Here is a 24,964-nt window from a genome sequence, read left to right on the forward strand (position 1 = left end):
GGGTATGACCTACTTTTCCTCTCCTAGGATGAACTCTGCATCTGTTCTTTCATCATTGTCCTAAAGCAGGTGCTGACTGGGTAGCATCAGAGTACTCCTACTGCACAGGGTAGGAGGTAACGATACTGGGAGGAAATTTTCTTCTGACATTTTCTAGAATTTTTCAAAGGTAAGCTTTGTTTGGGGGATTTTTTTTTGTGTGTGCTATTTCTGGTCACAGTTACTGTTTTGTGTCATAGAGAGGTAAGTCCCTCCCACACAGTTTAGAAACTGTCTGACAATACCTGTGCTCATTATTAACATGGCCATCGCTATAAGGTTTCCTTTACTGGCTCTGAGCATCTGTGAGGGGATAGAGGGGCTTCAAGGAGCAGAGGAGGGGAAATGAAGATGTCTGTGTTGAGGCAGCACCTACTTACAAAACAGGATTATACTGGGTCTAGTGGGAGGGCGACTGGGTATTGAGAAACCATTCTTAGCTTGAGGGACCTATTATATGTCAGGGGAAGCAATAACGAGATAAAAAGGTCAAAATGCATATTATAAAATTGTGGCTCAACGATGTAGCTAAGGTCTGGCATCCCATGATGCTCATCACAAAACTGGCGAAGATCCCAAGGTCTCTCTGGGAATGGGACTGGCTGCTGAGCCCATTTCCACGTACAAGGACTTGGGAGTGAGTGCCATGGGGGTGGGGAGGGAGCACTCATGGGGGAGGTGGTGGTGGTAAGCCACAGGGCAGGTGTGAGGGAAGGGCAGGGAGGAGCTGTTCAGTGGGCTATTGTAAAAGAAATTCCCCGACAGACAAGGTCCGGAACAAGCTACTGAACAAACCTCTTCACATTTGGGGGTCAACAGAAAGGCGCTAGGAGCGGTGTGCCGTTATCACGCTAGTGTTTGCGCGCTCCAAGCTGTTCTGCCTTGCATCAAGCCAGCTATGAAATGCCAACCACCACGGCTTCCTTGTGCTGCACACTCTGCGCAGAAGACTGTGACAAAGACAAAGTTCGGGAAGGAAAAGTACCGGCCAGATCGATAGTACCAGCAACTTTCCTCAATGTGGTGACCTCAAATCCGACAAAAGCCACTCAAGACAGGGTCTATTCTGAATCACAGCTCAATAGAACACAGTCTGTCCATCATGGCAGGGGAGGCATGGTGGTGGGACCAGCAAGCCAGGAAGCAGAGAAAGTGGAAGACACTTAGCTGGCTTTTCCCTGCTCCCTTTGTCATTCAGTCCAGCTCAGTGATGGCATGACCCACATTTGAGATGGGGTTTCTCTCTTCCCTTAGACAGCCCTGGAAACACCAGGCACACCCATCTATGTCTCATCTGTGCCTCAATGCTTCTTATTCCCATCAAGTGGAAAGTCAACACTAAAACTAACCATCACACTTGCCTTGCATGACTTCCTTTTGAAAGAGCAGCTCACTTTTACTCTTCACAGCACACATTTCACACTGGCACCTCTCGCATCAACACTGCCCTTGGCATGTATGTTTGCAGGTTAACAGCTGGTGGCATTCTGCACATTTTCGAAAGTTCAGTATTTAATTAACAAGTGAATGCTAATCCCATCAAATCTTATGCAACCCGTACATTTTCCAGGGCCCAGAGAATGAGAAGTTAGTTGGTGGCACCATATTTCCATGATCACCACAGAGCATCTGTGATATACACAATTTTCCATTTTATTTGCAAGGTATCGTACAACACACACTCAACACTCTCTAAACCAGTCATTCATCAATACCCTTGCTGGTGACAGTTTAACAGCCGTTACAGAATCCTACAAACACCAAAAGAACCCTTACTAGGTTGAGAATTCCTTCCCAAAATTATAAATGGACACTAGGGAAGCCTTATCCAAGGATCCCTTTATTGAATGTTCAAGAAAAAATCCTAATTTGCGTTTTCCTGAAGGTGAGGCTGTTGAACACCTTTGAAAATATTTATTAGCCATTTGTGTTTCCTCTTCTGAGAACTATCTGTTCAGTCCATTGGCTCATTTATTGATTAGCAGGTTCATAGTTTTTGGTATTCAGTTTGTACATGTCTATACATTCTGGATATTAATTGTCTATCTGAACCATAGCCAACAAGGATTTGGTTGTTGTAGGCTGTTTCCAATGCCAATATTTTCCTTTCATGTAGTTTCATGTAATTTCATCTGTCAGTTCTTGGATTACTTCCTCTACTACTGGAAGCCTGGTTTCACAAATTTGTATGTCTATAGCTTGAAGTGATTAGTTTTTTCCCTAGCAGTTTCATTTCAGCGTTTCAGTTTTTGACTGAAGAGTGTGGATCCATTTTGACCTGATGTTTGTCAAGTGAGAGATCTTACTCTACTATAATCGGGGTGAGAGAGATCTTCTGTAGTTGGAGTGTCTATCAAGAAAGCAAGTGACAACACATGTCGGGAAAGAGGAACTCTCATTCATTACTAGTGGGATTGTGAACTGGTGCAGCCAACATAGATTGGATGGAAGGTTTTTCATAACACTAAAAGTAGAACTGCTATGTGACCCAGATATACCACTCCTGGGTTTATACCCCAGAATTATCTGAACAACCATGTTTGTTGCTGTGATATTCACAACAGCAAGGAAACAAAATCAGTTTAGGTAGCCATAAGGAGTGAACAGTAAAAATGGGATAAACTCACAATGACATTTTATTCAGTTATATAGAAATTAGGAAATTTGAAGGAAATATGTCTGAAAATGATATTAAATACAGTATCCCAGACTCAGAAACACAAATACCACATGATCTCTCTCATATTTGGATTAGAGGTCCTAATTTACCTTTTGAGATGGGTTCTTATTCTGTAGCCCTGACTGTCCTGGAACTCACTATGTTGACCAAGCTGGCCTTGAACTTGTAGTGATTTCCCTCTCAGATGCTAGGAATGCTGGTGTGTATTTATGTGGGAGTGAGTACGGGTGTAGGCCTTGAAACTATGAGGGGAGCGTGAATTGATGGGGGCTTTTAAGGAATGGGTTAGAGGCAGGCAGCAAAATATGTGCGACATGAAAACAGAGAGGATAACCCTGAGGACAGAAGAGATCCAGTGAGGTAGAGATGAGGGCAATGGGCCGGGGAGGAGGAATCTAGAGCAATGTGTGTATAAAAATGTACTAAAAAATTCGTTCATTTCTGTATGTTAATTTTACAAATAAATAAAAAGACAAATGTCTTCAAGTTTAGCCTTTGCAATTCCTGGCATGTTATAGTCTTCCAAGGCGGGAGGCAGACACTGGCTCATTTGCAGCTTTAAAATTTTCTCAGGGACACCAGAGAGTCACAGAGAACCTGCTATTGTGTGGCAAGTATGTACCACAGGAAGCCCACAGGAAGGGTGGTGGTAATGGAGAACTATTAATTTCATCTTGATAAAACTTGGGAGTCTACAGTCTAAGAACAGAGAGGGCTAAGAGCTATGTTGTCATTAATATTAAGGAGGCTGGAGTCTCTGAGTCCAAAAGGGAGGCATGAGAAAGATCACTGTATTTCCTGGAAAGTAACAGATCCAGTATCCTACATGCCCCATCTCTACATCAATGGCAAATAGTTTCTTGGGCACGGGGTGTAAACTATTATTTTTAAAACAGAGCTGGATTTGTGGTGGAGCCACAGCGATGGTTCTAGTCCTGAAAGTCCAAGAAGTAGGTTGCAGAGGGCTCTGGGGCACAAGAAGAGAGTGAGTCTATGAGCTTTTTCACACAGGGAAGACTGTGGATCATGGAAAACCATGTGCATTCTCACAGTAAGTATTATATGCATATGAATGCTTTGTCTGCACAAATGTCTGTGTACCACATGCATGTTTGGCGCTCAGTTTGGGTAGCATCTTCTGTTTTCACTTGTGTCCAGTGAAACAGAACACTGACTTATATATTATGTCCTTTTGTTGCCTTTCCAATATAGCTCTCACAGTGCTCTGGCCAGCTAGTGACACTTGTTTACTATGCAAACAATAAATGAAGAGATAATTTTTATGTTTCAAGCTCATGTTTAGCATGTAAATTATGAAACTGTACAATGGTTGGCTTCAAACACAAATACATGGTACGTTTCCATTAGTTAGCTTCCAACTTTTTAATGTCTTCAAACTAGATTTAAAAGTTGTATTTAGCAGGGTATTGGTGACACACCCCTTTAATCCCAACACTTGGAAGGCAGAGGCAGAGGCAGGCGGATCTCTGTGAGTTTGAGGCCAGCCTGGTCTACTGAGTGAGTTCCAGGACAGCCTCCAAAACAATACAGAGAAACCCTGTCTCGAAAAAAAAAGTTGTATTTAAAAATATTGTAATTGCCCTTTACATAATAGCCTTCTCATACTTGCATTCACTGCTACAAGTAGTCTGGAACTCAGAGATGATTTAAAAACAGTTGACAAACAGATGAGCAAATGCATTGAGTCTTATGAAATGACACCCAACATTTTTGCTGAGTACACAGATATACATCCATTTCCCCAGCTATTTGGGAAGCTGGAGAGGATTGTAAGCTGGAGGCCAGTCTGGGCTACAGAGTGAAGTTCCACCTCCAGGGGAAAAAAGCCATCTAACATGGTAATAGCTGCTAAATGACCGTCTTTGTTATCCCTAAGATTACTTCATTTTATACCTGAGGTGTCTCTCCCACTGGCCTGAAGGATGAAACCACAGCTCTTCAAATATCAGTGAACGATGCCCTTGCTTCTGAAAAACTGAAGCAGGTCATTTCAACACAATTAAAACACTTTCCAAAGAAGTTCTGTGTCTGAAGCACCTACCAAAAGCTGTCCAGCGAAGCAGACAAATAGGATGAAGATGAGGGAGAGAAACGCAGCTCCGAAGGAGAAGCCAAGGATGGACGTTCTACCAGGAAACAAAAGGCAACAGGTTAGCAAGGAGGTCGTGTCTGTCTCTATGGAAAGCATCAGTGACTCTTTTCACTTAATTAGGACATGAGTAAATTATGACTTCAACCCTATGTGTGTGTGTGTGTGTGTGTGTGTGTGTGTATGTATGTATGTATATATGTATGCATGTATATGTGTACGCATGCATAGATGATATATAAATTTTTTTAGTAATGAAAACTGAAGCAAAACCAAATGAAATGTATGTCCTTGAGAAAGTGTTGACAGCCATTGCAGAACAACACAGTCCTACCACACTGGTACTTTATAGAAGGATCATTTTCTGTGTGGCTTTTTTATGCTACATTTGTCCATCCCATCACCTGAGTTGCCTCTTTGCTGCTACCGATGTCCTAGAAGCTACTGTTTCTATGGATGCCACTATGGACACCTTGAGCATCTCATTCTACCCTCATTATTGGTATCCTGGGGACATTGAATTGCCTCTCTCCTCCAAGCCTTCCACTCAGATCAGTTTTATTGAATGTGGACACGGTTAAGTGCCTTCTAAGTTTTGTTCAGGACATCATAGGACAGGCCATGCACATGCGTGATCGAATCAACAAATATGAAAGTATCCTGTAATCACACGAGAAGCATGTCCACTAAGTTGAATCTGCCCAGACAGGTTTCAGGCTCACATATGAGATTTGTTTTTAATTAGCAGGCATTCCATGATTCTCTGCCATGTTTGCTGGTTCTGTTTCTTGAATCAATCTTGAAAACGTCACTATGATATTACCTATTTTATTTGGATTCTTAAGTGTAAAAAGTCTATGTAACACTTATAGCACAATCCCTACACCTAAGGCTCAGGGATCATTGCAACAAAGAGGGTGGCAAGATTGTAGATTTGCTAGAAAAACAGTTTGCTGTGTGACTGTTTACCTAGAAACTTCAGAAAGGCTATACCCAAGAAGTCTCAACATCATGGATATCTAAATAAGACCTGAAGAACAACACTACTAATAGACATACTAGCATGGAAACGAAAGCTCACGGGTCTCAACACTAGACAAATGGAGAATGCTGAGAGGCAGAGAAAGGGTCTTCCTCATGACATCCAGTACCACGTGGTCAACCCTCAGATCATATACTTGCAGATAACATTGTATGGGTTGTGCAAGTTGTATTTATGTATTTTGGAATATATCTATAGGCACAACAGCAATTACAGAAAAAGAAATCATGAATTTGAGTGAGGACAAGGGGGAATGATTGCAGTGGAGGAGATGGAAGAAGAAAATGGAAGGACGAAAATACTGTAATTATAATTTAAAAAATAAATCACAAAATCCTATGTAGCACGTTCCTATAATTAAAAAAATACCCGTATCTGAATAATTTCTTCTTATGCTTAATATTTTTATTTCTAAATCTGGATGAGTCTCAAAACCACATATTTTGCTGAACTCAAAACTTGAGTTTTTGTTTCATTATTAAGGACTATGATTTCTGTTATTTTTCTACATTATTTGCTTTCAATTTGACTTAAAATAACTTTACTGAAACCTATGCTATTCTATTAAAATTTTTTATTATCAATATTCAATATTTTCTAATAAATGCATTTAAGGACACAAAAATTCCAACAATTACTCTTTTAGTCAAATCCTATTGCTTTTGGTTTATACTCATTTTTTACTCTTGTCCATAAAGTCTATAATTTCAATTTCCATCTCCTTAAAATATGAGAATAATTAAAAATGTGATTACCAAATTCTGCAGAGTGGCTATTTTTGGTTGGCCCTTGTTATTTCTAATTTCATTATATCTGAGCAGAAACTGAAGATTCTGTTTTCCACATTATGATAATTTATTTTTGCTCTGTGTGTGACAAATATGTCATATCTCTACTATGTCTTATGAATTTTGAAAATGCCAAACATTTTACTTATTATTGGTAACAAAGTATGTTAACTAAAAAACTTTCATAGAGCCTGAGGAGTTAGACTGTCACTTGACCTGTGAATGTTAGAGTGTAAACATATTTCCCACTAGGACTCTGGGTTTGTCAATATATCTGAATATTCCAATAAATTTTCTTCTTTTCCTTCAAAGAGAAGCTTGAGGACACAGGATGTTTTAATTGCTAATTCTCTTGGAGATTACAGCGTAATAAGACCCAAGGTTCTAAAGAGGGGAAGTGAAAAACAGTCCGACCCAGTCATGACACCTGTGAACCACAAGGGCCAGTATGGTAGGATAACCCTCAGGGTGCAGTAGAGGCATAAATACTTTGGCAGTAACCATCAGTATTCTGATTGGATAAAGACTCAACAACAGGGAAATCATGTCTGATACCAGTAACACAGCCAACCAACCAGGGCTAGTGAAGTCCCAAATTTTGGAGGAGAAACTATAACCACCAATTTACAAAACAAACATAGTCCCTAACTACATTCTGAATACTTGTCCTCAGTCCCACAGGTAAGTGTCCTCACTTGGCATCAAGGAACTTTCTTTCTCTTTTTTTCAAGAGATAAAAAATTATTTTAGAAAACCACAACCAACCAAAATGCAGATTTGTGGAGCCCAGTCCCAATAGATACATCTATAACACAACTCCTGTACCTAAGGCTCAGAGATCATTGCAGAAGAGGAAGGCTGCTGTGAGACTGTGCCTCCTAGTAACATCAGAAGCTACAGCCATGAAGTCTCACCAACAGGACTACCCAAACATGAGCTGGACAAGGACAGCAAAATGCTAATGTGGACCTGGGAACTCACATCTCAACCCTCCACAAAGGCAGTTGAGTGAGAAACAGTCTTGCTCAGGGAAGAACACTCCAATACCAAAGAGTCATCCCTAAAACACCTACATACAAGAAACGTTAGACAGACTGCGCATGCCATTTTTATGTATTTAGGGATATACATGTATATACACACATGTATGTAACAACAATTAATGAAATAAGAGGCTATAGATTTGAAAGGGAGAAAGTATAGTTTAGTGTTCCATGAAATAGTAATCAGGAAGCTCATAAATTACTCTGATACCCATTCTTGTTTACAGAGCAAGGAGTGGACAAGATTTTACAGTATCCAAAGGTGCTATGCAAACTGCCAAGGTAGAAAAACAATCAATAATCCTACCTAGTGGAAGGTCCACAGCCACAATAATGGCCAGTCCTGCAAGATACCCTCAGTTTTACAACAGTGGCATATTTATCCCAGGGGTAACCAATCGCTGTCTAATTGGCCTAATGCCCACTCAGTAGGAGGGAATTCATGCCTAGTACTAAAACCTAGCTAACTTCCTGTTTGCTTGCGAGGTCACCGACCCTAGAGGAGAACCTATTAATGCCATTTTCTAATCCTTATAGCACGAAACTTTGGTTCAGATATCATTATTGTTTATATAGACATTTGTCTCTTCTAAGGCTATTATGTGCTGAATGCTTGTGTGTGATATATGCAGATAATCCAAATGAGTTAATATCCTCAATAGAACCTATCCATGCGACTACCCTGAAAACACACTTCTGTTTTCTAAAACATTTTGAGATAAATTCCTGTTGCTTGCAAATTATGAATTTGACGGTACTTTGTAATGGAAGACACCAGGGAACAAGAAATACCATGAGTCAAAGTAGTGGTTGGTCAAAAGCTCTTAATTACCACCAAGTCACCAGCTTGTTCTTTCAAAAAGCATGCTATGACCTGCTATGCACACCAAGATGTTTGCAAAACTTAATCAGTTTCAATTAACATTCTTGTTGCAAAGCTGTTTCTTTTAAACACATGTATAGAATTGATTTATAACCTTACAGAGAAGTTGGTGACTCTTCCCTGAAAATTACACCTTTTAGTGGCAATGTTTGACTTCGACACTTTAATCAGGTATATTGTTACATTTTTTGGAAAAGGCTGATTGGAGACAAAGTCCTTTCCCCTTCTATGATTTTGCCTTCATGAAATGAAAGTGGCTCTAATAAAGACAGAGTCACTCATTTTGGGGGAGAATAATGCAGCAGAAGCACATTCTCTCAAAGCCCACAATTCATCCTCATTATAAGTTATTGCATTGGATAAACACGGACGCCTTCCTCTGGAATTTAACTTAAGGTGATAAAACACATGCTTTCTTTTGCTCGCCACCCTGAAATATCCCTTGGAGGAAGACCACTCCACTCTATTCAGAACTTCTGAATGGCATTCATCAAGGGCAACAATGGAGGGGACAGAACTCTTAATGACCAGTCACCATGAAACAATTGGAACTCTCCTTTATAAATACATGGTACAACTTCAAAATGAAAGGGACTTCAGCAGCAACCAAGGGCAGAAGAGAAGTGTAAGTTCAGGAGAGGGAAAGAAATTCACGTAGTCATTGCCGCAGTGGCTGGCTTCCTGATGATTAGACCCAGCTTTGAGGTCTTCAGATCACTTGAAGGTCCTCGAATGTGGGAGAGAAAAGGGATTGTTATTGTCTAGCAAAGTTTCCCTTCATGGCTATCATACAGACCGGAGGTTAGAATTTCCCAACATTCTTTATCCTATGGAAAGCACACACTCTTTCTCACTGTCTAACTCCATGAATGCTAGCCCTTTCATAGACTTAAAGTCTACCTGAGCAATGAATTTTCCAGACTGTACCTCAATGCAACTTCTTCCAGATCCCAAAGCTCACAACTTTCCTTCCTCCTCTAAACACAAGCACCTAGTGTCTAATGCATGCATACATCCTTGGTGTATAAAACGATCCCTAGGATCCATTTTTCCTCAAATCTGCCCCAATGCAATATGCCTTCTTTCTATAGAATTGTAGGCTATTCTCCTGGCTTCTCAAATGAAAGCACACAGACAAAACTGATAATTTTCGTATCCACAGAACAGTCCTCTGACAATTTCTATATCTAACCAAGCATCAAGAACTGTCTGCACCACTATTTATACTGCAGCTCAGAACTGGACCATTTTTATTCCTTTCAGGGCCTTCCCCATGCAAACCACCACATCTTACTCGGCCCTGTTTCTTCCCTGCTCCAGAAAAGTGAACACATCACGTCAACGCAATCCTGATCATGACCTCTGCTTCAAACACTCTGTGGCTTCTCAGAGCAGTGGGTAAGACATCCGTAACTGTTATGGTGGGCTACGGTACAGGAGCTGCCACACGCTGCCCGTCAAAGCAACGGCCTCCACTGTAGTTACTTCCCATTACTGGAGCTGAGGAAATCGAGTCCATTTTTACTGGGTATTAATGTACCCAGTACTTTCACATTATTTTCTGCTATTTTCCTCTTTTGAGATAATACTAAAAAATGGTCTTTTGAAAAAAGTATCAAAGAATTACTGAAAATATATCTTTAAATGAGTAAGGAAATTGATGGGGTCTAAGTAGAAGTAATCATCTCGAGGTTGTAATTTTGCTATTAAATTTTCTTGAGTATCATCATTATTAGCTTAGCTTGGGATAATGAAACACAGGATATCTAACTAAACATTATTAGGAAAGCTTATCCTTGCTTCAATGCTTTTCATGATGCCTGGTTTAACATACTCATTGAGTTTGATGGATAATTTGAATAAAATAATTGAAACATGCAAAAATGCTCTGTGTTTGAATATTATTTGGTCTTCAAAGAAGTGTGTATCTGTAGTAAAATTATACATATACAGTGCAGGCAGAACAACACTGCAAAGAGGAGTCAAGTTATAATTTAATTAATTCTACTCAAATCCTGAAACTAGAGCCAGGTTCCAAAATTTTGGCTTGATAAAGAAGGTTCCAGAACCTCTTTACAGAAAATGCTTTCCTCCCTCCACAGACCACTTCCAAGTAAAAAATTCCCTCTGTTGGTCATTCATTTGTTCATTCACTCATTCCTAATCACTGCTTGCCTTTTTGGACTTAGAAAAGATTTAGCTTCCTTGATTTTAAATTTACTCCATACCTATAACTATCAAAATATCACATCATGTCCTATATGTATGTACAATTATCACTTACAAATTACAGTTACAAATATACAGATACACATGTACCATGAGAGGGATGAAGAAGATGTAACCTCACTATAACTTTACAGAGTCAGAAAACAAGTAATGGGCATGTCAGCAAATGTGAGATGTACGCATTTCAACGAAAATGCTTCATGCAATGCAAAAATTATTCTTCACACAGATTAGATAAGAAGTGAAATTACGCTACAAGAATGGCATCACATACTGAGGGACACTGATATTCAACAGACCCAAGAGAAGCTGGGACTGGTGCAGTCTGTATAGTCTGAGATTTAACATTTACCAGAGTAAGGGATGCATCCAGGAAGCTGATTAGTTGTGAGCTGGAATTGAGATATTTTAGTGAAGTCGGGGACCAGGAAGTGCTGTACTACCAGAGAGTTGAAAGCAGGCCTGGGAATCTTGAGAGAAGAATACTATCTCTGGGACCCTAAGTGGAAAAGGACATCTTAGACATTCAAGATATCCAGTCTCATTTTGTGTCATGGACATTGATGCCAGTCTACGTGACTTACTAAGTGTAGCAATTTCCATCTAGAGAGGTAACCAAAGGTGGCACCTTGAACAGGTGAATCCCAGAGGTGCCTGCCACCAAAAAAAAAATCACCTTATGAGGATGCCTTTAAACAAAGAATGAATGAGGTAACTGTGAAACTGGAAATAGTTAAAGGAAACATCTCCATGAGATAGTCAGCAGACCAAACGGCACAATCCATGTATTTATGAGCTGTAAGCAATGGGATGAAGCCAGCAATTTTGGTGCAGAAGATAGAGAAAAATGAATGTTCAAAATGCATAGAAAAACCATAGAACTGTATATATTAAAAAGTCCTATTTTCACAAGAACCCAGTAGACACACATTGAAATTATAAATTGTAAATGGGTATGAATTAATCCAAACGAAGTACAAACACTCAAAACAGTGGAACCTGAAGGAAAAGCTGTATAGTTTGCAGCCCAGACTGGGAGCTCTGGGATGGAAGGGAAGCAATGGCTATGGAGACAAAAGCAGGCAGCTCAGGAACTCAGCAAAGACAGGAAAGGCTACACCTGTCCCTTAGGTGTATAGGAACAGATGCTATCTACACTAAGAAAGAGAAGAGACAAAAGCCCTTAAGGGACACAGAGAAGGCAGATTTCCCACAAAGGCATAAACTGAGACTGCAGTAACAGGGAACGGGATGCATCCATATGAATTGTATCTGTGCACGTCCATGCTTCAGAACCAGAAAAAAGAACCGAGTAACCCTTTAAAAGTTAGGAACATGGCTCCAAATACAAGCAGTTAGCACAAGATAAGATGGTAGCGATGAGAGCACTCGTGAGCAAATGCGCTACAAATGTGCAGTGAATAAAGTAATGTTAACACGAGGCAAGACTGAACAAATTAAAAAGACAACTTAGGAAACACATCTAAATCCAAACAGCGCCCACAGGAAGGATCACACCTGTAGCATACATTTGAAAAAGTCTGTGCTGTGAACACTGGGGTATTTGTGACATTACTCTTCACCCTTTGCTGTGTCTTTGAAACATCTCAAAGCAGACACCATTTAAATGGAAAGAGACAGGGCTACTCTGAAAGAAAAGGGGAGGAAGAGAGGCCAGGCAACAAGAGTGTTGGACAGACATGCCCCAAAGCCTACGCTGCAGGAGTCTTCCTCTCGGCTTTCATCTGCCAACACCAGCGGGGAAGGTGGCCTGTGTGGACTCCAAAGGGCTCATGTCCAATAGTCAATATAAAAACAAGTATGTGACGAAGTTGGAGAGAATGGGTTTTCTTTGGGCCCTTCAAAATGTGGCAGAATCCAAGAGACAAGAAAAGTCACAGCCAACACTGCAAGGTGACGCGGTGTGATGTAATGCCATTTTTTTTTCTGTTTTAAAATTTAAGAATTCTTATTTGCAACACCTTTATTTAAAACTGAGAACTATGGAGTTTTTTGTTTAGTCTTTGTCCTCTTCCAGGATGTTTTTAAAACAGCCACCCATGTTTCCCGTTCCTTCCAGAGAGTGATGGCCCCTGCATCACTTAGGATGTGGGTGATACAGAGGTTCCCGCGATGGGCAGATGCAGGAAAATGAATGAACTCGTGTACTGGACAGTAGCAATGAGGCCCCAGCTCCCTGGGCAATGTGATTCCACCAACATGTCTCTGCTCCCTGACAGAGAGGAGAGGACGAACACGTCTCTCATGGACCAGCTGGTGCAGGCCTGGTACTGGAAAGGAATTTAATTTGTTGGCATATTTGAACGGAAAGCTGATCAGCTGACAGTGGGAAATTTCACTGAGGATTTTTTTAAACAGAGAAGGGTGCCTGTGGCTCATGTCTGCTGATGTTAATTTGTGGGAAAAAGGAAACCTGGTGGGAACCCTTCCAAAACTGGGGAGACAGCTGAGGAGCCGTATACATGAATAATGCCTTGCCTTGCTGTTTCTCCTATAAATGCCATTGCTTTGGCTCAGAGCCCAGGATAAAAGCCTTTGCAGTATAGAGAGGAAGGCAGCGTTTGTTTCTAATTGTTAAGCATCTTCATCTGAAAGAAAAACCACCACTCAACCTCAGCAGTTCAGTTGCCCACAAATCCTAGCTGTACCACACAGGATGAGATGAATTGCAGTACACCGTTGGATCTTGGTAGATTTTTTTTTTTTGGCTCCTACAAAATAGGCAGTGACAAGAGAAAAATCTGTTTCAGAAAATTTTCTCTATATCCGTTTATTATAAGAATAATGAGATCCTTAAAACTTCATTCAGAATATAAGAGGAGAGCCGTCTTCTTTGAAGACAGTCATGTTAGCAAAGTGTAGGAGGGAGGGTCCTTTAGGGATCAGGATGGCGACAGCAGTAGATAGAAACTTGGTAGGCAGCTTAGGACAGAGACCCCACAAGCAGGAGGGAGATCCAGGTTCTGAACAACCCTCCTGTCAGCATTCACTCATTTTACTGGCCTGCCCTTAGGGTTCTGACAGGACACACCCTCAGCTGCAGCCACTAAGAGCACCACCTGTGCACATTCACTGTGTTCCCTTTTAAAGGGCCCTGCCCACCTCCTATCTTTCTCTGTCTGTCCTTTTCTCTCTGTGTGTGTTTCTCTGCCTGTCTCCCCCCCTCCCATATCCCACCACCTCTCTTTTGTCTTCTGCTGTTGCTGTCCCCAGAGGCCAGTCTCCCCTCTCTCTTCCCATTTCCCTTTCCCCTAATTAAAAAAAACCCTCCACTTGAGCTCTGCTGCATGGCATCTTTCTCTAGTGCTTTGCTTTAAAATTACAACACCCCCCTGGCTACATGTGGGGATGTGAACAGAATGCCAGTCCAGACTGCTGCTGTCTGGTGAACAGCGTTGGAACTGGATCTCTGGTTTTCACAGTGGAAATGGACTGTGTCTAGCTCCTCCCCCCCCTCTCCCCACCCCTCTCCCTCTCCTGTCCCAATGTCCGTCCCCCTCCCTTTCAGTACAATGTTATCTTTATAGAGGGAAGATTGCTACATTAATCTTTAACTTCACTCTGTTGATGCTCACTAGGGATGGCTATTTTCCCTTCCAAGAGACTGGAATCTATTCCTGTTCTTGGATGGAGACCTAACATTTTAAACTACACCAAAAACACAAGGGTTAATCCAGCTAGGCCTGTCAATGACCTGACTAGCCATGCTAAAGAGATGGGAGGAATAATATGCTTTTCCTTTTCAGAAACTTCTCCCTCAGTATAGTGAGCACTAGGTTAAGTCTGCCTGACTTTCTGAATTACTCAGAAAAGTTTAACTTTCCCTTCTCTCCATCTCCTTCTTTCAGATACTGATCAAAGGCCAGGCACTTAGGGCACCCTTGTTTTTCCACTAAAGTCGCACCCCACCCCCACATTTCTAACCACCCACCTCTACCCCAAGTTGTTTACACAGAGCATAGGTTTCTCTCTTCTCCGTTTCTATCATTTTCCTCCAGGAATTCTCTAAGAGTCAATGCTTACTTGCCCTGTTCTTTTCTTTCAAACTCCAACAAAATCATCTTCAAGCCTTTTTCTGAGTCTGCTCTTAGTTTTTTTTTTTTTACTAACGAGACTAATAACTCAGAGATGAGAAACCAACTTCTCCAGTCTCAATAGAATGCTTTTTTTGTGAGTGGGTGGAGCCTGAAGAAATCCATCTTAAAGTATGGGATGGATTCCCCTCTTGGCTCAGATTCCGTGCTCTGTGCTTATGTCTCTTGAAGGACCAGCCGAACTCCGACCTATAACAGAGGGTAGATTTCACACAAAAGGATAACTCAGAGAATGTACAGAAAATGGAGGAGTGGACATGCGCAGAGCAGGTGTTGCCCTTTCATCCAATAACTGCACTGTGTGTGCACATACATGTATATGGACATGTGTGTTCTTTTGTATATGTGTGCTGTGGAGGCCAGAAGTCGACACCAGGTACCCTCCTCTATTGCTCCCTACATTACTATCTTACACAAAGTTCTCACTGAACCCCAAGTTTGTCATTTTGGCCAGCATAGCTGAAACAGAAGACCCTAAGATTCACTCATCTCTGACCCATGCAACCAGTGCTGGGATTGAAGATTCTAGGACCACTTGTCTCTGGTCACCCATCCCCAGTTAGTGCTGCAGCTGCAGGAAATGCTGCCAGAGTGAGCTTTTACCATGGGTGTTTGGGCTCCAAAGTCAGTTCCTCAGGCTTGTTCAGTGAGGGTGTTCACTGTGCCATCTCTCCAGCCCCAGCCATGGAGTTAAAAACATTAGCAATGCACCAATTGGTCTGGGGATGTGACATAATGCCAGAGAACTCAACTCAAGTTCTTACAACAATGCCTTCAGCCCCTGGTATTACAAGAAGTCCAAACACCTTGCAACTGAGCTCTTTGTAGATAAAATTTGATATTGATCTAAATTTTCTAGACTGGGCATCAGAGTAAAGCTATGACTGAGAAATAAAGGTCAAACTTATTTATAAAAATATTCTAGAATGAAAGTCAGAATAGCCATATGGAGAACCTACTATTATTATTACTAAGCCTTAACCACCCAGATCACCTGGCCACCACTATGATATGGTAAATGGCCTCTCTATTTGGAAATTAGCATTCTTGCACATCCTTTAGATAAACCCAGGCTCTAGTGGAGATGTGCACCAGCTGAGAACCCCCAGGGGGTGACTTATGGACTTACTTTGGCAATACAAGAATCTGTACAATGAAGATGCAGAGAAAGATGAGGCAGGCACAGGTCACATAGTACTTGAATGCTGGCAGTGCGGTGGCTCGGTACTGAGGAGGGAAAGAACACTGTGAGATGGTTGATTGATGCTGAGGAGAAAAGCAGCACACAGCTACCCAGCAGTTTCCTTGTATCTGGGATAGGATGATACTTATGAATTGCAGAGTTCAGCAGAAACAAGCTATGGCTGCCATCTCAGGCAGCCAGGGTGTCCTCCCTCCAGATGTGAGTGACGTACACAGGCTGCAATACATGAGTGCAAATGTTGGAAACCCACTTGTATGGAATAGAGTCAAGCCAGTAAGGAAGGAAACATACCAGAGGAAGCTGAGTGGAAGGGGTCAGTGGATTTTGCCTGTGCCCCAGTTTCCCTATTCTAGCATTATTGTGGGAAAGGGAATGACTTTCCAAATAATAACACTTTTAAACAGCACCAAGAAACCGACAGACACATGTGATGCTTGCATGTCAACATTTTGATGCATTATTTATCTCAATGCAACTTGATTAAAGTGTTGAAGATAGAAGACAGAAAACATGTGGGATTGGTTACAGTGCATCTCCTTTCACCTGTCCAGCCCCATCAGGACCATACAGGACCAAAGATTAACCCATGCTGACTGCCTCTCCAGGACTGCTCCTGGTTGACTTAGTTGGGAACACAGAGCCATTGCCACTGCATCCGTGATGACTGTGGTGGGTTGTGGTGACGGCCTCTGTTCCTAATTTACAACTCTGAATGCTTTTGGTACTAAATGCCCAACCCTGACAACAGACACACAGTGAGGCAGAAACTATTTCTGTCCCTGTTTCTCGTTGAAGGAACTGCAGACTAGAGTTCACATTAATATTGATGATTAATATGCAAAGGGATTCACTTAATTCGAAGTCCTGGGATCTGCATCAGGAAGACTGAAGGCAGCCTTCCACACAGGAAGCTGCACTGATTTCCCAGACTGAATTCATAACAAAACTAGGGGAGACAAAGTTGTTGTGAAATGGCATTGTAACTTCTTGAAAATGCTCCCAGTTTCTATCATCCATATTGGCCTAGCCTGTTTCTCAAGAAATGAAGAAACGGATGCAGTTTTTGGATTTAAGCCGCTCAGGTTTTGGTGTTGAAAGACGGCTCTTCCCTAGGTCTCTTGATTCTTTGTCTATATGTCTTGCTGTATTCTCTCTCCTTTCACAAGAAATGCAAGCGGTGGGTAGGTGGATGAAAGTGGGCTTAAATCCCAGTGTTCTCTAAACTCTGCCCTAGTGTTGGCATCTGCAGATAGATCCATGTGGGGAATGTGTGTGCAGCTGCTCAAAGCTGCATTCTTAGTGATGATTCCTTCCTCCTCATTAGGACATCTGTCCCACTGAATTTTGTGACTTAATAGCCAGGATGATCTGCATGTGGACGGGATGAGGGTGCAGTATTAGCATAACTGCTGGAATGTGATTAGACTCCACACATTCCATTCCTTTCTTATCTTTGAATTTCTCCACGACTTTGTATTAGGGCTTGGAGCAGGAAGGAATAATGTGATAGTTACATAATAAACAGCCTTCAGTATCTGTTAACATCACTCAGGGATAAGAAGGCATTGAGTATTAATTGGGCAACAGTCTGTAGACAAAGTATTTTACTGAGAAGGTGGCAACTGATCTTCTTGACTAGGTAGGTATACCAGGGAAATCTGTGTGTGCCTATAAAATCCAACTTCCATGGACTTGGGAAAGACCTTTAATGTTTGATCTTTCCATACAGTTTTTATGAAACAGCTAACTGTGCTCTCTGAGCAGAATTTTCTTAACAGTCAAGCATGCTGCCACTAACCTAAGCATTGCGTACAAGCCGAGCTTGTAAGAATGAGGCTGGATGATGGGCATGACCTCTGAACCCTGTTCTTTCTCTGGACCAACACAAAAGGGGAGGTGAGTGGAGTGCAGGTGGCCTAGCAGAACCATACATCCTTCCTGCAGTGAGTGTTTTAAACCCGTGCTTAGCAAAGCTGCGGAAACCAAACACCTGCTGCTTATCTGCCATGTTGCCAAAGTATTGTGACACAGCAAAATTACAAGTTCTCAAGTTTTCTAATTTTCTTAATGCAGTAGCTAGATGTAAGCGCCATACTTACGTCAACATTAGAACAATCTGTGTTTTTGTCACTGTCAATTTATTAGGAACAATTTTTTCCCATTTAAAGCAGTGGTTCTCAACTGCTGGGTCTCGACCCCTTTGGGGGTTGAATGTCCCTTTCACAAGGGTCACCTAAGACATTTACATTATGATTCACAGCAGTAGCAAAAATATAGTTATAAAGAAGCAATGGAAATACTTTTATGGTTGGGGTGGGTCACAACAACATGAAGAACTGTATTAAAGGATTGCAGCCTCAGGAAGGTTGAGAAGCCCTGTTTTAAAGGCCTTTCCGAGAAAATTTTACACTAAAACAGTCAGACATTAGCTACCTTTTCCTGTTCTTGCTGAATTTCAGCCATGCATCCTTTACTACCCGAAGTGCAGAGACTACCAGAGGGCCAAAGAAAGAGTTGGCAGAAAGAAATGTGCTAAAGAGTGCCTGGGAGCAGTAGAGCGGAGTCAGGAAGGCCTGGCCCAGTCAGGGGCTGTGCAGATTGCGGGGCGCAAAACTAAGAAGCCCTATGTACGTGTCTGAAATTGTCAAAGAACCAATTCAATGAAAGTTTCAAATACAGATATTAGTGAAGTATTTAATTGAGAACCATATTAAAAGTATCCAGCCAGTTTCATGAATGAAATCAAAACTAGTATTTCAGAAAGAAAATCATGCAGTTTTAAGAGGAAACACGACTTACTTCTTTTTCTATATTCTTGTTATAGAATAGCAGGGAGATTCTCTGAATGTCTTCAGACTTGAGCCATTGCCTGAAAATGAGAAAAACAGATGTTTACAAAAAAATAAAAAAATAAAAATCCCAGCATTGTTCTTTGTTGAATGTAAACCCTGCCAAACTGAGTTATCTTTTTTGGTGTATGATGCCAACTTATTTGGTTTGGATACTACAAATGTCTGCAAATGTGGCAGGATCTACAAATGTAACATGCATAATCGAGCAATGCCCTTCTGGGAAAAAAAATCACATAATTGTCATATTAAATTGAAATGAAAAGTTTACCACATTAAATTGCTAAAAGAGAAGCCATCCCAAAGACACAAACATGTCCACACTTCATCCACACTCACACAAATCCCTTTTATTATCATCTTTCTCATCTCAAGAGAGTGAAAAACCATGTTGGAATGAAGCTTTCAAAAAAAACACTACAAATAGAGATTTATGAGCAAGCATTGCTGTGATGTGCTGACTTAAGAGTCCCTTGGGCATATTCCTAGGAGTGACACAATCAGGTCATATAAATCAGGTCATATGTAGACAGATGAGGTTCTAAGGTCAAATGGTGACAGCGGCATCTGCTGGAGGACCCAGGGTCTGATGAAGCCCTATTCTCCTTGGCTGTGGGAAGCGCTGCATATAGTACTCAGTGTTCAGATTCTGGAGAACATTTGGGGAGGAGCTGGTGTTTCATCAGCACTTAACAAAGGTCCTTTAATGTTATCCCAAAAGAGTCAAACCATGTCACGATGAAGTTTGCAAGAAGTTACTAAAAATAAAAGATTAATGTGCAAGCACTGTTACTATCTGTTGACTTAGAGTCCTTTGGGCATATTCCTAGGAATGGCATAATCAGGGCATATATAGACATAGTTTTAGTTTTTTTTAAGGAACCTTCATATTGATTTCCATAGTGACTGGACTCATTAAAATAGAACTTAGTTCATGGGAATCAAGGAAGAGGAGAAAAAGGGAGAATAAGGGATCACAGGGGTGGAGGTGAGGGAAATACAGTCAAAATGCATTATATACTTGTATGCAATGTGTCAATGGATCCCAGTCTTATGTACAATGAATATACCCAACCAATAATTGCTAAAATACCAATATAAAGATCTATTGACATAAGCCTAAATCATCACAAATATAAGCATATAGACCTGATGCTGAAAAGTAAGTAAAAACTATATGGATGTGTGCATCTTTTCACACCGTCAACTTTCACAGAAGTATTTCAGATAGATAGAGCAAGGGTATAAGGAGAAAGTCCTTCACTGGAATGCCTCATAGCTCCAGGCAACAGCAGTACTGGGCACAGAGCACAGGACTGAGCACACAATGGTTGACATGGCCATGCTGTGATGATAAAATGAGATGGAGGTGAGACAGAGGCATACTACTTCACATTTATGGTTACAGAAACACAAGCCAAAGTCCAAATCTGATAAAGAAAAGTACCTGGAACTACCAAGAAGAAATCATTACTGATAGGTTGAATCACTAGTCACTGAAGGAGATACATGCCTATTTTCCTAAGTTTCCTTAAATAGAACTTTCTCTAATAGAAAATTTAATAGTCTCAAATATGTGGGCCTGTATATGTTTCTCTATTCCTGTGTTTATAAGTATCCATCATCATCATCATCTATCTATCCATCTATATGTACCTATCTCTTTATCTCTATGCATCTATTTATCATCTATATATCCATCTATCTTCTTCTTCATCATCTATCTCTTTTTATCTATCTATATAGCTACCCATATATCTGTCTCTCTTTATATTTAGGTATCAATATACCTAGTTATTTATCTGAACATATGTATTAGGAAATATCAGATAAATGTGTTCTACATAAATTTCCAAAAAAGTCATATAATTATCTCCACAATTATCACATCACAAAAATTTCTTTTTAGAAACTACATTCCTTTGTTTATCATTTGGGGATGGGGGGGCACGTTCCTCAGTACATATCTGGAGGACAGAGGACAGTTTGAGAGAGTAGGTTCTCTCTTTCTGTTATGTGGACCCCAGGGATCACACTCAGGTCATCAGGCTTGACAGGAAGCTCATTTACCCACTTAGCCATCTTATTGGCCCTGAATTTCTTACAGGCACATTTGCAATACACTGAATTAGGGAGATGCAGAATAAAGATTTATGAAACATGAAAAAGTGAAACAGTCTGTTGGCCAAGCACATGGCAAGAATACTGATTTGGCCTATGAGAGCAGACCTGCATGCATGATGATGGCCACTGAGACTGTAGCCAGGAGAGCAGCAATGCTGAGGTGGGATTCCCAGGGTCTCAGACACCTTTGCGGTTCTACACCAACTACTAGACTGTCACCTAGTCACCTCGACTGACTCAGAAGACAGGACCACCAATAGCCCGTTTTTAGCCGATATGACAGAGTCGAATGTGTACTCTTCTAGAAGAGCTACCAAGAAAAGTGTGATTGTCAACCATATTGCTTCACCAAAGGTCAAGCTACAGGTTCCAAAACCACGATATAGTTGATATTTATATTACTGTAGCAGATGGAGATTTTCATCTATTTTCTGAGACTATTGTAGGGCTCAATCCTTGATTCTATTTCCACTTTTATTTCCACACAATTAAAAAAAATAAATTAGGAACCAAGAGTTAATTCCTATTAAAATACTCAGAATATTAAAAATAAATTTTATTTTTAATCTTTATTATGTTTTAGTTGATTTTGTGTGCATGTTTGGGTGTGTGTGCTTAGGCACATATATGCCACTGTTGACCTGTGGAAGTTAGAGGATAACTAGGTAGAGTCAGTTCTTTCTGGTCCTGGTCCTGGGGATTGAACTTGGGTAGTCAGGCTTGGTGGCAAGCTCTTTTACCCATTGTTCCATCTCACTGACCCCAAAATAAATTTTAGTATACTCACTGTTACAACTGTTATTTATCAGAAAATGTATAGCACATGCAGGTCAATTAACCCAAATGTCTTTTCTCCCCCTTTATTGAAAAAGCAGAATCTAATTTAAAAATTCTTCCAGAAAATAGAAATTTGTAAACATAGTAAGAATGAATTTTAAAAACTGGAAATAAAAGCCGTTCTTCCTTTGTCATCAAGATGTGGCCTCCGTTTCTAGGTTTACAGCCTCTGTGTCCTGCAGGTGGACAGGAATTTCCCAGAACCAGGACTTAGTGCCTAGCATTGGCCGAGTGTGGTACCCCACACGCCTCCTGAGGAAACAACGAAATCCCAACAAATCTGCATGCTCACTTCCCTCTGCCCATAGCAAGACCTGCCTGACCTGTGGCTTGAGCAGTAAGTGAGCAAATCTGATGGTGCCTTTGGATTAAGAGGCTGTTTTGCTTCCACAGACTTAGTCTCTGTGAAGCCCTGAAGGGCTCTGAACTCCCTCTAATGAATGGCTTGTGAGAAATCCACTTTTAATATTATGATCTGTCTGTTTGACACGCTCAGCCTGCACTCTCCTCACTGAGGTCTGACCACAGGACTGATTGGGCTATGTGAACAGAAAAGATTCATGTGGTCTGAGTAGGTCAGATAATAATTTTAGAAACGGGAGCTACAGAGTGACAGGATGGGGCAGGTAGCAGAAGGAGAGCTGAGGGAGGAGAGGGGACAGGGAAGGAGAAGGAGAAGGAGAGAAGGGAGGAGAGAGGAGGAAGAGCTAGAGAGTAGGGGTGGAGAGGACTGGAAATGTATGTGTGGCATCCATGGCCTCCTGATGTTTTCCATCTGATGTAATGTATGGCAGGAAGGAACTGAGGCTATGCCCAGCCTACACTGTCAATGCTTCCCTGTCAATTTGTAGTGTTTTTTTCTTCTATGATTTACTTTTCTAGATGTAGAAAAAGTAAAAGAGATTACAGTAAGAGCCTGTGTGAGGAAGGCAGAAGCACCCTCCCTGCCTGCCCCATCCTCCCTGAGAACACTGCTCACTAGAAGGCACCTTCTGAAACAACAGAAGCCACGGAGACAGAAAGGTGGCCATTATGTTGTGTATTAAATGTTTGTGTCTTCCTCAATTCCGTATAATGAATCCCTGACTTCCAACACAGCTACACTGGAATGTGGGGGTCTCTTGGGTATTGTTAATGTTGATGATGTCATGGGAGTAGATCTGGACTTGATAGGACTGGTGATCTCAGATCAGACAGAAGCAGTTGACCTCTGTGCATGTCCAGGAAAGGAAGGTTGGCATGAGTCCGTTGCTCTGCCACTGAACTGAATTCATGCCAATCTGCAGAGAAATCACTGCCTTATACAAAGGAAAGTAGCACGAATTGGTAATTCAATCCCAGTGGCATCCTTAGGTGGAAACAAGAAGATTGTCATACCAAAAAAACCAGGTGTTAATGGTTAGGGCACAACAACACATAATTAATGCCAACCACACCCAAAGGCCAAAGAGCTTCCCTTTACACAGTTCCCTCTCTGTTTCAAGACCAGCATGGAGTTCTCTGTTTCATCTGAAAAATGGTGGGAAATTTATGAAAGAATCAGTTAAGACAACAGGAGGCATTCCTTAAACACAAACCTGCATGGGACCCTGGCATTTTTAAGTGCACACGCTTGAATGATAATGATGCAAAGAAAACTGCTCAAAGTTAACCTTAACAATGAATCAAGACTGCCATAGCGCCATCTAACTGTTCTTCGGAAGGAGCATGAGTGACTTGGAAGGTAGGGTCCTACCAGAACACACAGGCCGGGTTAGCGCTTGGAATTTTAGTGTTGCTGTTTTTATGATTACTGGTGCTACACTCAGTAGACAAGTGGTCCTCTTTCTTTTAATGTGTGTTATTCTGGGGGGAAACAGAACATCGTCTGCTGTTTCCTCTAGCTGGATGACTCTCCATCTTCCTTGAATTTGGCCGCTGGTAGCTCACAGGTGATGGTTTGCATCTTTGTGAAACGTTGAACTGTCCCCTGGAGAAGCAGAGGTCAAGCTAGGGTCTACCTTCTACCAGCACTGCTCATGAACCCTGAGCATTAAGGATGAGGGAAGGCTTTGTCAACTTGAACATGTAAAGGAGCTCTGACAGGTGATAACAACTACACCCTGCATATCTTTCTTGCAGCTCATCCAGTCAAGATGCTTCATTGCATGGACATGGGTATCCTGATACACATGCTGTACAACACATTCCTGTGGTTGTTTCACAAACACTGTGTATATTTTTTATTTATTGTTCAGTTTAAATTTAGATTAGAAACAAGGTTGCTTCACAAGTCAGTTCCAGGTCCCTCTCCCTTTCCCTCCCCTTCTCCCGTGCCCTCCCCCCTAACCCCCCCATTATTCCCTCATTTCCCCAGGGAGGGTGAGGCCCTCCATGGGGGTGTCCATAGTCTGTCATTTCATCCAGGGCAGGGCCTAGACCCTCCCCCCAAGAGTTCAGGGTGAGAGTGCATCTCACATTGTTGGATGAGAATCCAAAGTCCGTGTGTATACTCGGGATGAGTACTGATCTACTGCCCAAGGCTCAATAGATTACCTAGGCCTCCTCATTGCACTGTGTATATTTTGAATAGCTATATGGGACATGCATTTTGTAAAGGTCTTACAACTATATGTTATGCTATATTAATTGAACATGAAAGTCATCTTATTTTTCAAAAATCAACTTTGAAGTAGTAAATGAAGTAGGTTAAAGATGGAAAATTTTCTGTAAGCATTTTCTCACGTAGACCTGCTGGTAGTGATTATAACTGAATTTTTAAAAAGCACTCACTAAGTATGCTGGATATTTCATCTGCTTTTGGCTTTCTATGAGATCTTCTGAGACACAGGTGAGGTTCTCTATGTAGCAGTTGAGTCTCATTACCCAAAAGAATTGTCTCCCCGACCCTCATGACCCCGGTGAGTACCCTTATGGCACAGGTGATTTTCTCCATGATACAGATGAATCCCCTTATGACACAGGTAGTGTTCTCTGTAACACAGATGAGGTCCTATGCCATAGATGACTTTCTCTACATGA

The 24,964-nt window shown here is 41.3% G+C and overlaps 1 protein-coding gene across 4 annotated transcripts in view; it reads right to left on the bottom strand.

The window, feature by feature from the left end:
* Adcy2 (adenylate cyclase 2) overlaps positions 1–24,964 on the bottom strand; it is a 361,240-nt gene that overhangs the window by 62,274 nt on the left and 274,002 nt on the right. For all 4 annotated transcript variants that reach the window (XM_021235581.2, XM_040757723.1, XM_040757724.1 and 1 more), the window contains 3 exons: positions 18,933–19,002; positions 16,059–16,156; positions 4,782–4,866 (listed from right to left, as the gene is read on the bottom strand). In XM_021235581.2, the coding sequence (XP_021091240.2) occupies positions 4,782–4,866; positions 16,059–16,156; positions 18,933–19,002 (253 nt within the window). The remainder of the gene's footprint in view (positions 1–4,781; positions 4,867–16,058; positions 16,157–18,932; positions 19,003–24,964) is intronic.

The sequence above is a fragment of the Mesocricetus auratus genome, unplaced genomic scaffold (genome assembly GCF_017639785.1).
Source record: "Mesocricetus auratus isolate SY011 unplaced genomic scaffold, BCM_Maur_2.0 Super-Scaffold_100015, whole genome shotgun sequence".
Classification (NCBI taxonomy): Eukaryota; Metazoa; Chordata; class Mammalia; order Rodentia; family Cricetidae; genus Mesocricetus; species Mesocricetus auratus.